This window comes from Apaloderma vittatum, unplaced genomic scaffold, assembly GCF_000703405.1.
Source record: "Apaloderma vittatum isolate BGI_N311 unplaced genomic scaffold, ASM70340v1 scaffold10733, whole genome shotgun sequence".
NCBI classification, from domain to species: domain Eukaryota; kingdom Metazoa; phylum Chordata; class Aves; order Trogoniformes; family Trogonidae; genus Apaloderma; species Apaloderma vittatum.
Window position 1 is genome coordinate 1 of NW_009708627.1, and position 14,245 is coordinate 14,245.

At 44.4% G+C, this 14,245-nt stretch overlaps 1 protein-coding gene across 1 annotated transcript; it reads left to right on the forward strand.

Annotated features, from left to right (window-relative positions):
* Positions 1-2,347: 2,347 nt before the first annotated feature.
* EDEM1 (ER degradation enhancer, mannosidase alpha-like 1) lies at positions 2,348-9,926 on the forward strand (the record flags this gene model as incomplete). The annotated part of the gene is made up of 10 exons (XM_009866628.1): positions 2,348-2,451; positions 3,268-3,439; positions 4,019-4,202; positions 4,756-4,930; positions 5,604-5,724; positions 6,154-6,324; positions 6,931-7,004; positions 7,726-7,822; positions 8,541-8,726; positions 9,577-9,926. Coding segments are annotated over 10 exons (1,374 nt in total), but the record flags the coding sequence as incomplete, so codon positions are not given.
* Between the last annotated feature and the right edge of the window lie 4,319 nt (positions 9,927-14,245).

The window sequence follows — 14,245 nt, forward strand, 5'->3', positions numbered from 1 at the left end:
CACAGCTCCTCTGGGCAACCTGTGCCAGAGCCTCATTGCCCTCGTAGTAAAGAACTTCTTCCTAATGTTCTAAGAATTCTAAGAATCTAGCGTTCGAAGAACTTCTTCTTAAATTACCCTGCTCCAATTTAAAACCGTTGTCCCTTACCCTATCACCACATGCCTTTATAAACAGTCCCTCCCCAGCTTTCCTGTAGCCCTTTCAGGTACTCGAAGGCTGCCCTAAGATCTCCCTGGAACCTTCTCTTCTGTTAGTCCAGCGGTTAGCAGCAACACAGGCAACTGCTGCAGTCCGTCAGGTGGTTTTCTCCCAGCCCTTATGTAGGAAGCCGGGAGTCAAAGCTTGCTGTCAGACACAGAACTTGGTTTGGAAGGGCTGTGATGCTGTAAGTCTTGATTGTGGGATGTTTGGACGGAGGCGAGAGTGAGCTGTCACCTGGACAGCAGGCAGAGTGCTGGAGCAGACTTGGAAGGAAAGAGTTAACAGGCAAAGTGAGGATGTAATACAGTGTTAATTTTATTTTTTTTTTCAATTGAAGATGGGCCTTGCTAGATTCACCTGCCCTGGTACTGAACAACAATGATGTTGTCCTTTGACTGGAGGTTGAATTTATAACCACAATAGATCTTATACCTTGAATCAGCTCCATATTTAAAACAAACAAGAACCCCAGAGAAACCTAGTGGAGCTGAAGAAGAGGGGTACTCAGGAGCAAAACCTGGTGAGAAGTTGAAGGAAGATGGCAACAGAAAGTTTCAAACTGGAGGGAGTTACTCTGCAGTGTTTGCAAAGGACCAGCCCTGTTTAGTCTTTGTGAGTTAATGTTGTTACTGCACCGAAATGCTGATGCTTGATGCAGAGCTGCTGGTAAAAACAGAATAATTCTTAACATTGAGTGTTGTGTTCAGTTTTGGTCACCTCAGTATAAGACAGATCTCGAGGTGCTGGAGCGAGTGCAGAGGAGGGCAACAAAGCTGGTGAAGGGCTGGAGAACAGACCTTGTGAGGAGCGACTGAGGGAGCTGGGTCTGTTCAGTTTGACCAAGAGGAGGCTGAGGAGGGACCTCATCATGCTCTACAGTTACTTGAAAGGACATTGTAGAGAGGTTGGTGCTGGTCTCTTCTCACATTAGGGACAGAACCAGGGGGAATGGTTTCAAGTTGCAACAGGGCAGGTTTAGGCTGGACATTAGGAAGAAATTCTTCACGGAAAGAGTGGTCAGACACCGGAACAGACTGCCTGGGGAGGGGGTTGAGTCGCCATCCCTGGAGGTGTTCAAGTGTCGTTTAGATGTGGTTTAGGGCTGAGCTTGTAGTGTGGGGTTAATGGCTGGACTCGATGATCCCAAGGGTCTTTCCCAACCTGAATTGTTCTATAATTCTGTGATTGAGAGCAGGTGAGATGATGTCGTACGGAACCAACTAAAATTGTGATGACCTTCAGCGATATAAAGTGAAAGGTCTAACAGTTTTTGTGAGAGGTGAAAAGGGGAAGGGGGGAAAAAGCTGTAAAGCTGCTTCTCGCCTGCTATAATGGACTGTTGTGCATTTCTGATAAAATTGGAAGATACTGTGAGAAGCACCTCTGTTTTATGTTAGTAGTACCAGTGGTAGGGTCTCATGGAGAAGAGCCCCTTCCTTGCTGGAGCCCCCCTTGGGTTTCATGAGGCTCATTTTTGCAGGAAGAGCAGATTTTTGGCCTTCTGGAACGTGAGGGCTCACCCACGTGCTGCATCCTTGCTGCGTTTCTCCTCTTGTGAGCAAGGGCTGCGTGTGTGCTTCAGGTGCTAAGATACTTCCCACTGCTACGGTGGCATTGCAGCTCTGTGGTGAGGAGGAGTCGGCTGTTGAGTGAGCAGAACTGAAAGAAGGAAGTGAAGAAAATGTTGAGTTTAACTGAAACAAGCAGTTGGGGCTCTGTGCTGTGAGGCTGATGGTGTGTTGGCTGAACAGTTGCCATTTAGTCTTCGTTCTCCAGTGGCTCAGTGTCCTGTCCTTACCTTTTGGGGAAGTACGTAACTTTTTTTCTCAAATGTAAAACTGCTCTTAAGAGATCACCCACAAAGCTGATATTGGGGATCGAAGAGTGCGTGAGTACATAGATTAGTAAAACAGACCAACTCTATCTTTGTGGACTTCCCTGTTCTAACATACCGCTTAAGAAAATACACTTTTACATGTCAGTAGAGGGGAGGCAACTTTCTGAAAGGTATTTTTAGCAGGAGGTTGAAGTTCTCTGTATCTGCTCAGTATAACTGTTGGTCTAAGACATTAACTTAACCTCTTTATTCCCCAACTGTCTTCTGAAGCAACAATTAGACAAAATACCTCTGTTTCTTTGTGAAAGGTAATGGGAAACTCCTCAGAATTCCAGAAAGCTGTGAAGTTGGTGATTGACACGGTTTCGTTTGATAAAGACTCGACGGTCCAAGTTTTTGAGGCAACAATCAGGTATGTCGCTCTTCTTAAAACAGTAGCAAGGGTAAAGAATGTGCTGTATGGGCCCAAAGTAAAGTCATTGATAAGGATGTCTTTGGTAGGCTTTATTCCACAATTGTTCCTTGAGTGAGTAGTTTTTTCATCTTCTATGAAAATCTTCCATCCTTTTGTAATTCAGACAATTTTAAGGAATCAAATATGGCTCGAAGCAGAGGTGCAGTGATGGTTTCAACTGTGTGTGGCTTGCACACTGCTGCTTTTTTGTTGCTGCTCTCACAGGGGAGGCCGAGTTCTGTGCACAACAACCAACCCTGCTGATGGGTTTCCCGTTTTGGTTTTTTTCTGAGGACTTTCTGCTTGCTTTCACTTTCATTTCAGATGGAAAATGTGCTTGACTTGGACATGAGTTTAAGATACTGTCTCATTTTTAAATGGCTTCATGTTCTCGATGTCTTAAGCAGTGTTTATTCAATTGCTGCTTAACTTGGCTAGGTTTTTCTTTTTTTTCTGAATTCTAAGTTTATATAACAGCCTGACTGTTCTTTGCAGGGGCGGGAAGGTCTTCCCTCATAAATAGATTTGGCATGTTGTCAGAAGCTACTGGGTTAGGTAAATTTTGCAGAACCGGATTTTGGGATAACTGTGGGTGACAAGCAGTGTGACTTCTGAATGTTTTTGCTACTGATGGGGGGAAAAAATGAATCGCCTGTAGTGCCTGTAAGGTGCACAAAGTAGTATTTCTGTTAAACGTGATACTGCAAAGGGTTTGACTGGAGATCTTGGTTCAGATCAGGTTGAAAACCTGAAGATCTTTTCCTTTTCCCCTAGGGTTCTGGGAAGCCTGCTTTCTGCCCACATCATAATTACGGATACCAAACAGCCTTTTGGTGATATGACCATTAAGGATTATGACAACGAACTCTTGCATATGGCTCATGACCTGGCAGTGAGACTACTCCCAGCGTTTGAGAACACCAAAACTGGAATTCCGTACCCTCGGGTAAGTGAGCACACCACCGCGGCGGGGAAATAACCCGAAAGTAGTGCTTCTCCTGTCCTGCAGCTCAAATCCTGCGCCCTGTGTCAGGCTGTAGAAACATGAACTTGCAGTTCTCTTCAGAGTCTGGTGAAGCAGTTGAGGGTGGTGTAACTTCCCCTCAGCGTTTGGTTCTGCGGGGAGGTTGAGGAGCGTTTGCTGAGGAGACTCTTGGTTTCAGGAGCACTAAATGAGGGGAAGCAGTACTTGCATCGCCCTTGGAAGAACCTGAATGTTTAGTAGAAATGGTGAAAAATCAGACTGAAATTTGAAAGGATTAGCAGGTATAAGAGTAGCAAAATTAGAGTTGCTTGCCTCAAGCCTGATGTTATAAAGTTGGAAGACAAATCTCAGAAATTCTTGGGGCTTTCTAACTGACCAGCGATGTGCTGGCCTTCTAGTTAAATACACATTCCCTGCTGCATGTTGCAAAAACTAATAAAAACCCGTTATAATAAATAGAAGACTGCAGGGGAGAGCGTGGCTGGCTGAGGTGCAGCCTCCCTTCTTGCTGTTAGCGCCCTCTCTGCCTTTTTTCCCCAGGTCAATCTGAAGAAGGGGGTACCTCCGGACAGCCATAACGAGACTTGCACCGCAGGAGCTGGTTCCTTGCTGGTGGAATTTGGTATCCTCAGCAGGCTGCTCGGGGATTCCACGTTTGAATGGGTGGCCAGGAGGGCTGTCAAAGCACTCTGGAGTCTCAGGAGCAATAACACCGGACTGCTAGGTAATCCTTCTCGGAGGTCATGCTCCGTATTTTCGCCTGCTTCAGTCTCCCGTAGCGGAATGCCGTTGTGCTGCAGGGTTGTGGAATCACAGAGCGTGATCGCGCTGCGGGGTTCTGGCACGTCTTGCAGACTTTTGTCGCTCTGCTCCCTCTGTAGCTGTTGAGTCACACTCTCCTTGTGTGCTTGTGGTTTTTGTTGACCAAGTGACGCTTTGTAATTTCATAAGAAAAAACGGAGTGTCTGAGAGACTTCCTGGGGCACAGGTCTCCAAAGATGCGTTTTTCCTGAAACTGGGAAATGAAACTGAAGTTCTTGCATTTGTATCCCCATTAACATAATTCATCTCAGCACATAACAAAAAAGTACTTAAAACAACTGCATGCCTGTGCTAGTGCTTTGGATGAATGCGCTGCAGCACTTATTTTCATAGTAATTTGATCGTTCCACTTTAAGACATTTTGAAGATGTCATTTTTTCTAAGTTCTGGTTCTCGAGTGGTTTTCTCCAATGTACTTGACAACTTTAGACTAAACTTTTCTTATGTTCTGAAAGGAAATGTTGTGAACATTCAAACTGGCCATTGGGTTGGAAAGCAGAGTGGCTTGGGAGCAGGATCAGACTCGTTCTATGAGTACCTTCTGAAGTCTTACATCCTTTTTGGAGAAAAGGAAGACTTGGACATGTTCAATGATGCTTATCGGAACATTCAGAACCACTTAAGAAGAGGGTATGTTAATTCCTATGAGTATCGATTCCTTAAGCATTGAGTACTCCAGCAAGATGGGAGAGGTGGTTTGTGTCATGCTTCAGAAAATCTGTGTTGTTTCTTTTTTTTTTTACTTGAAAACAAAAAATCTTTCTGTGGCAGTCACTGTGGAAATAAATTTTGGTGTTCTCTTCATTCCTTAATCAGCTGATCTTTGTAGTGTTGCTGGTGGAAAGAAATTAAACTGGTCACTGTCCAATTTAGGGTATGTTAGGTTGAGGGAAGGCTGTGGAACTGCAAAGGGAATGTATTAAATTGGTTCATTTAGTACTTCCTAAGGCCTGATTGTACCTAGTGTGACTTTTCGGTAGAGACTCTGCTGACCTAACGAGGATATGATGTACAAACCTTTATGAGTTAATTTTTCTGAGAATATGACTGAAGTTTTGGTGCTTTACGTGACTTTTCAGTAGAGACTCTGCTGACCTAACTTGAGGATATGATGTACAAACCTTTATGAGTTAATTTTTCTGAGAATATGACTGAAGTTTTGGTGCTTTACGAAATGACTTTGAGCCTCGCGTGACAAATCTGTGGCTTGTTCTCTTTGCCGGCGGCAGTGCTGTGAAATGAAATGTGCATTGTGTTCTTACAAAGCAGTGAATATTTGTATGTGCCTATTGTTCCTTGGCAGTCGAGAAGCTTGCAATGAAGGTGAAGGTGACCCTCCTTTGTACGTTAATGTCAACATGTTCACGGGACAGCTGATGAACACGTGGATTGACTCTTTGCAAGCCTTTTTTCCTGGGCTACAGGTAAACTTGCGTTCTGGGGAAGATTGAACGACACAGTTGAGGCCCGTTTTCAATCCTGGGCTGTGAATGAGTCTGAGCATCTCTTAGGAGTTGAGGTTCAACCTGCGGGTTTGAGCCTGGCTGCTCTGGTAAGAGTGTCTTAGGGCAGTTCAGCTGCTGCATCGAGGGCCTGGCCTGCTCTCTGCTAGATGGGAGATGCTTTTGACTTTTCTCACTTAGGATTTTTATACCTCGTTGTGAAGCTGAGCTCCAGTAAAGCTTAGAGTGCGAAGGAATTGATACATCAGGGTGGTGGTTTGTTTTAGTCGGTCTTTCTTTTTGCCTCCACTTATAAGGGGAGTATTTTATTGTACAGAGTGCTCTTACACAGAGCGGTTTTGCTGGCCTGGGGTATCCAACATTCATTTTTGCGGCTGTCGTTTTGCCCAGGTGTTGATAGGAGATGTGGAAGATGCCATTTGTCTTCACGCTTTTTATTACGCCATATGGAAACGCTACGGAGCCCTCCCAGAAAGATACAACTGGCAGCTGCAAGCGCCGGACGTTCCCTTTTATCCGCTGAGGCCGGAATTAGTGGAATCCACCTATCTTCTTTATCAGGTTGCTTCACTTTTCGCAGCTTTACAGCTCATGTTTTTGGCAAAAAAACCCCAAAACAAAACAAAAAAAAAGGCTTTGTTCAGAGAGTCGCATTTTCTGCACCTGGCCCCTGGCCTGCTAAAAGTTGGTGCCTCTGGACCTACCATTTCTTGTCAGGAGGTCTCTGTTAGGCACTGGATTGTTATGCAATGTAGTTGCTATGTTTGCTTAAAAAATAGCCTTTTTTTTATAAGGCAGCCAAAACCAAGACTAAACATCCTTTTCAAGGTTTTTACAAGGTAGAGACTTGTGACTTCTTAGTAGAAGTTGTTGAAGTAAATGCAATAGCTTTCCCTGCTGCATTGTATAGGCACAGTCTCCAGCTGGCAGAAGGTACAGTGAACTAAAGTAACTCTCTGGCTGCAAGAAAGCTATCAAAGACTTCAAATTTACTACAGGTTTTAGTAGGATTTGGACTAAAGCAAATGTGAAAAGCTTGTGCAGAGTAATCTAAGTCGTGTTCCTATAAAGATAAGTTTACTGTAATACTGCTAGGCCTTTGTTGTGTCATTTTTAGAAGATTTCAGAATTGCTGACTCCCGACTCTTGTCTGTTTTTCTTATTTAGGCCACAAAGAACCCATTTTACCTTCATGTGGGAATGGATATTCTGCAGAGTTTGGAAAAATACACAAAAGCAAAGTAAGTCCTCAGTGTTCTTTGTCTTCTCTCGCTGCTATATACGTATATTTTGTTATATAAATATTGTAGAGAATCCAATCTGCCACGTGTAGGTAAATCAGAAAATCCAACCCTCCATGAAAGCCACAAGTGATGATTTATCCATTGAGCAGTTACTTCTTTCTCACCTGAAAATGAAATTACAGTCAGTACCAACTCGATGCCTTCAGAATTGTATAACTACTTTTTCAAAATGCATCATTGATGATCAGTTGCTAAAGAATGGTAAAATTAGTAGGCTTGATGTGAGGTTTTCTCTATGGATCCTGCAGGTTTATTTCTCATCTCACAGGCCTTTGGTTTTTAAGCGTTTAACTAAGCTCTGAGAGAGATGCTGTTGCATCTCAGCTTTGACCTCAGGGCAGTAGCAGTGAATCCTGACTGTAATGCTCAGTAGCTGAACTTCTTGCAAGGCTCGGAGGAGAGAGAACGAATTTTCAGTCACCTGTTAGTGTTTAGTGCTTTCATAGACCCCTGTGTACTAACCACAGGACAGTATAAACCAGCACCATTCCACAGTTAAGCAGGATTCAGAAACCAGTAATCAGTGCTTACTCCTAAGAGAGACTCATTTCACTTTAACTTCAGCCCCGCTGACAATTGGAATGCTCCGAAGTTAGGAAGTATCTAGGGAGCGCTTCCAGATCGGGAACTAAACCCAAACTGCTCTTCAATCTTGCAGGTGTGGCTATGCCACATTACACCACGTTGTAGAGAAGACAAAGGAAGATCGAATGGAGAGCTTTTTCCTCAGCGAGACGTGTAAATATTTGTACCTGGTACGTACACGTTCTTCATCTCCAAGATGATCTCCTGCGTGCACCACGCACAGGCGCGGCGAGGAGGCAGGACCTCGTTAATTAGAAACGAAGCTGTGCTCTGTGGAAGAGAAGGGTTTGGGTATTGGATTGTCTCAGAGAATGGGCTGCTTTTCTTTCTTTGACCTGATCTTTGGAGGTTTGGGCAACTGCTGGCTGGAGAGCTGGCTGCTCTTTTAGTTGGAGAGGAAGCAAGACTGGAGGAAGCTACTGCTCAGCTCCGAGTCAAATCGCTGCCTGTAGCCGTGCCGGCCTCACAGCAGCCTCCGAATTCTCCCCGCCAGGCTCTGGCAGTCACAGGAGAAAGCATTTGAGCCAACCCTGCTTAAGCTACTGTTCTCAGCCTCCCTTCGTGCAGAAAAACAAGTAAATCCGTGACGCAGTGGAAACAGTGGATGCCAGTCTAGAAATGCCTGTGTGGTGCAGCTTAGAAAAATAAGGGCAACTTGTGTGAGAACTTTTTCTCTTGCTTTCCCGTTTTAACTGTTAAAATAAGTCCCTTGCATTAAAACTATTTATTTCCATTTGCTCTAACAGTAGTTGCCCATTCAGTGCTAAAAGTTAGGCTTTCTGTGTGATCCTTCAAGTGCACGAGTGCGTGCTTTTTTGATTTACTCCTGGTGGGAAATGAAGAATGTTGTGCACGTGCTACAGCTGTCTCCTCCCGTCTCTTGTTTAGCTGTTTGATGAAGAGAATCCGCTGCATAGATCTGGAAATAAGTACATGTTTACTACTGAGGGGCATATCGTGTCTGTGGACGAACGTTTTCGTAATTCACTGTGGCAAGACATCCTCCCCGGAGAAGAGGACAGCGCAGAAAAAATTAAACCCAGCGAGTTCAAGGCAGTCAACTTCAGCTCTAACGTAAAAAACAGTCCTGGTTGTGTTCCTGGGGAAGGAACGTGCGTTGAACTGGGCTAGAAAGAGCCACTGGGAAGTGTCGCTCTAGAGCTCTGCAGTGTTTCCTTTTTACAAATGTCAAATATCTGAGAAGCTCCCTCATGAAAAGCACTTTCCAGCAGTGGAATGAATGGATTAGGATAATGCGAGAGATATTATGCTGAAGGTGAAATCTGTCCCCTTTTAAGTACTTTGCAGGAATTAGTTTGTTCTTTGTTAATTTAGTTCCAATTATTTTTCCCTTCCCCTTTTCTTTGCCATTGAAATTTTCTAGTGTCGTTTTGGTGGGGAAAGAGAAAAGCAGAGGGTCATTTAAACACAGCTTTTCCTTTTCCTCGGGGCGGTTCTGAGGCATGTCAAAGTGACCTTTCTTAGCTCCTCATCACCCAAGTACAGACCGATGGACTTAGTGCCAATCACTGGCTAAAACAGTTTTTAATACAGAGATTTTTTTTAAATCTCTACTGGTAGGTTCTAGCATGGTTCCTTTTCCCCCAAGTCCTCCAGAAAAAAAGAGCATTATTTTAAACATTCACGGTTGTCATAGTGAAGGAAGTCTCAGTTGAATAACAAGCCGCGGCAGCTTGGCGTGTGTTTGGAAGCTCGCAGCCCGCACGGGGAAAACACTCGCTGTTCAGTTGGGTGGTTTGTGCTGTCACGTTTGCAAAAAAGTGACAAAGTCAGGATCAAAAGTGCTGTTAGGTACAACGGGAAGGAAATCTGTGGTTACTGATGCTGGAAGGGTTATGGAAAGATGCTGGGATAGTCTGGTTTTGTATTTGAGTCCTTAGAGATGCTCTCGTTTTGTTCCCAGTGTAACAGAGTTCCCGACGAGAGGAGATACCTGCTGCCCTTGAAGAGTAACTACATGCGACAGATTGATCGGATGGTGGGCTTGATCTGAGTGGTTCTTCGGAGTCAACTCCTGCCCTGCGTCAGGAGGAGATTCCTCTCCTCTCCGGCTACACCCCTGCGTACGCCCAGTCACTTCACTTGGGTATCCCTCGTGCTTTTAGCTTTCAGCTCTGGATGTGAAGGGAGATCAAGTTCTCTTAGAGTTCAGTCTTCTGAACCGCGGTAACCTCACATGCCACGTGAACAGAGGTTTCTTATTTTAAGACTTCCTCGTGAAAAATGTTGCAAATGAAGGCTGAATATACTTCAGGGGGAGAAGAAAAAGAAGGAAAAAAAGTAAATTGGCATGTGTCACTTAGCTACCTCTTCGTAGCTGTATTACGGATGTCCCTTTAGAAAAGGGTCTAGTATTTAATTTGAAATGATCTTGTGGTTGGGGAAGGAATGGGAAAGTGCAATTTCTTACACCAGGTTTAATCATTTGACTTACTCTGCCTAGCAATACACACCATTAAGTACTACTCAGGTAGGAACCCACTGGTGGTGGGTTTTGCTGATGCAAAAACGCTCTGTCTGGAATAGTATCTTGGAAAGATAACTCCTGATCATACAGAAAACTATCAGTACAGTCGTGATATCCCTCATACAGTTGTATTAAATTGCACAGTTGCAAGACCCTGTAGCTGCAGAAACCAGTAATAAATCAGGTGCCTTTTTTTGTAAGGGGAGGGGAGGGAGGGAAGGGGAAATTGCAAAGCCACTCGGCGTTCCAAGCAGCTGACCTGATCCAGCTTAGCTGAGCAGAAGTTCCACGAGTCTCGTCGTTTGCCACGTCTCTAGTGCCTTTTCAGGGGAGATGCTGCTAAGAACTGGTACAACAGTACATGAAGAACAAACTATTTTGCATTCCTGACAGCATTATGTGTTAGTGCCTTACGTTTTCCTCACTAGTAGGAAAACCTGAGCTTGCTTGGGAAGATGGATAGAAAGTATTTCTGGTGAGCTGGTTACAGGATGCAGTGAATCCCAAAGTAACCTAAAAAGTAACTTCCATGTTGAAGGACTGTTTGTTTGTTTGTTTTTGTTTAAATACTGCAAGAATACCAACTTCTGTGCCCATCCGAGGGAATATTTCTGGCCTGGATTTATTCTTGGAGTCAGCGTCGTTAGGGTTGTGCCTTCTAGTTCCAGTGAGGAACGGTGAGAACCTCGCTGGTGCTTCATCGCACCACCTGGAAATGCAGCTCAGATAGATTTGAGGAATAACCGTCGATGGACTTTTGGGAGGAATGTGGTTAAATTCAGACTGGGCTGAAAGAGGCCAAAGCAACTTATTTGAAATAGAACAGTTGTGGTTTGGTTGGGTTTTTTTTGCTTTACGTGCTCTTTACTTTTGACTACAGTTGAAGTAGTTGAACTTTACTGTTGGGTTAATTCTTTCTAAGTTAAGGCTAAATATAAAGGCAAACTTGATCTGCTGTATTTTCACCTTCATAATAACGACATCGGTTTTTGTAAACCGTTGGTTGCAACTCGAAACATTTCTGATACGAAGTTAGTGCTGAAGGGGTTATAATTTGAATTTTTTAGCATACAGATGCATCTCAGGGACTTCGTTGTAGATTCTTCTATTCCATGATTGCTGAATATTGTATTCGGGCAAAAAAAGAAAAGAAAATCCTGTCTTCTTAGTCTTAACTGTGTATGTTTTAAGGGGGGGGCAGAGGGAAATACGATGATTTCCCAAAACGTGATGGAATCGGTTGCCTTGATGTCTCAGGCACCTGGCTCGAACAACCTGGGTGGAATTGACTTTGCAAACCTTTTGCTGGAATGTCTTCGTTGCCTGTTTTGAAGCGAGGCGTAAAGTCAAGGTGTTACGATCCAAAGAGGTATTGGGAGAGGTTCACGGTGTAGCTGTGTGACCGGTAAGCATTGCCTCACGGTGCCAAATCGTGTATGCTCAGCTCCTCGTGAGAAACTGCCTTGAAATCTGTGTTGCCAAGGTGCCCCAAGGGTCCTTTTTCCGTAGGAACGGTTTTAGCCCATGAGGAGACTGGTGCTGACCGCATGGTAAAAGGTTTTGTGGTTTTTAAGGAGCCAAATTTTCTTCCTCTTGGTTTTAAAAATGCTTTGATACGTTTTGTACTCGGTCATGACGGGGCACACATTATGCAATAAAATGAAGACTCTTGTGTGAGTCAGTGATATCAAAATGAAACGGATAAAACTGCTGGAATAACTTGCTGAAACAGACTTTTGTATTTCTCGGTATAATGTGCAATAGCAGTTTTTCCTAATTCGAAAATGCATTGTATGCTTAATCGCTGTTTTTTCCATGAAGTATTTAATTGGGGATGGGAAATTTTTAAGAGGACCAAATACTCTTTCGTGAAATGTCCTGAATTTTCAAAATGGCTTACATTTTACAAATCTGCATTAAAAAAATACTGTATTTGACAGCTTTTGTGTTTGTGGGTTTTTTATTTTTGTAGTGTAGTTCCTTTAAGGCCATCACGAAGCTCACAGGGTATTTGGGGAGAGAAGGAAAAGATTGCTTCAGCCAGAACTTGACGGTTCTCCGTCTCCAAGGGCAACTTGGCTCTGTCTTCGCCTTACACCTGGTTAGCTTGGGAACATGGAGTTGAGGTGTGCAAGAAATAGCTTTGATTTTTTTCGCTGGGGGAAAGGAGACTTCTCAACCGTTTCCTCACAATAATGCAGAAACCCTTGGTTTTGAGCGGGGATTACTCCAAGGTGAGGCCTTTCTTGCCTGTTCCATCTGCCTTGGTTACTAGACAGGAGATGCCTTCTTATGGGTGCTGCTTGCTGCTGGGAAACCAAAAACCCACCCCACCTCCAGAACAAAAGGCCGCCTGCTTTCCCCCTGCCCTCCTTTCCTTTTCCCCCTGTGAGGATTCGAGGAGGAGCCTGTGCCAAAAGCAGCGACGCGGTGTGGGACGAAGAAGCTGAAGTGTGGTGGCATCAAGATGTGTTGGCCTCGTGGGGGGGATGGCTGAGCCGGAGTAAATCCTGACCTACCTGCTGGAGCTCCCCAAGACCACCCCCTCCCAGTTGGTCTGTGAAGAACTTTGTGCAGGTGGGAATTCTGCACTGGGAACTACCCTGGGGAACAGCTCATGCCCTGTTAAAAACGAGAGAAATGTAGAAATAAACTAACTGACCATCGCTTTGATTTATTACTTATTTTTCTGCTTTTTTCTGTTCCCTACTGGGTTTGTTTTCTCTTTGACTGACATTCTCTCTTCTGTTTTCTGGTCTGTATTCCTGAGTCAGAGGCTGTTGGAGCTGACAGGGCACTTGCAGTTGTCTGTCTTGATCAATTTACAAGGGAACATCTATCGGAACACCACTGATAGGATTTTTTTGGGGACGTTTCTAAAGTTCTTCTGAATTTTTGGCTGATGAGAGTTTTGCACCCGTTTGCTGGGTTCAGAATTGACGTCAGTCCTGAAGTTAAACCTAAGTGGGCTGAAATCCTCTTTTTGGGGCAAGAATCTGAGCTCTTAACATTTTCGCTGTGGTCACGCTAGTGGTGTCACTGCCCTGGTCGTCCCTTCTCCCCTTCTCTCCCACTGGAAAGCTGGTTGGTCAATCTGTTGGTGTTTTGGTTGTCGTTTTTCCCAAGTCTGTGATTAATGAAATAACCGCAGAAAAGCCCCTTTTCTCATGCTGTTGTCTGGCAGGTTTGAGTACAGTAAGATAAAATATTATTAAGTCTTAATAAGAAGTCCAAAAGCGTGTGTGAAAACTCACTTTTTTAGGGTGTAATGCATGAGGCTCGTCTGGTGTTAGGGCTAAGAAGAATTAGGGCTAAAAAGAAGTGACTTCTGATGGCTGCGCACCCAGGCTTGAGTTCCTGCACTCACGGTGCCGACGCTGTCGATCTGATCTGCTTCCACCAGAGACCACTCTTGTGCCACTCTCGGAAGGCTTTTCAGCAGCAAGACGGCAGCAGCGTCGTGAAAAATATCTTGGAAAATGGAGTTTTATGGCTTCGTGGAGCTGCGTTTTGAGCTGCGAAGAGTTGAGGGAAGGTGAGTGCGAGAGGCGAAGCCGCATCGCTCCCTCGCTCTTCTGGTTCCTAGAGAAGGCTGTTCTTCCGTGAAACTTCTTTGAGACAGAAATTTTGTTTTGCTCAGCACCACTAAAAGTGTTTGCTGGAGTCTGCTTTGTGCTACTTTTGCCTTACTTGTCCCCTGCTTAACTTACACTGACGAGAAGGTCGTTTGATTGGAAAGGTTAAACTGAAAAGCATCTTTTTTTTTCTTTTTTTTTTTTTTCCTCCCCCAAAGGTAAAGGGGTTTCTGTTGCCTTAATTTTTGCATGGCTGTCCAAGCTGACAGCTTGGGAGAGCTGCTTTACCCTCAGCACGACTTGACGTTCCAGTGCTGAGCTGGTCGCTCCCATTTTCCAGGTGGATTTGATTCTTAAAATAATAACTCTATCAAGTGCTGCAAAGTCTTTTATTATTATTATTTTTTTTTTTTAGGTAGCGCTCCTAAGGGTGAGAAGGGCACCTGTATTTCCCAGCCTGTAACTGGGAGCTGCACAAGCCACAGGCAGGACCAGGCTCACAGACTGGGAGCTGTCATGAAACAGGAAAA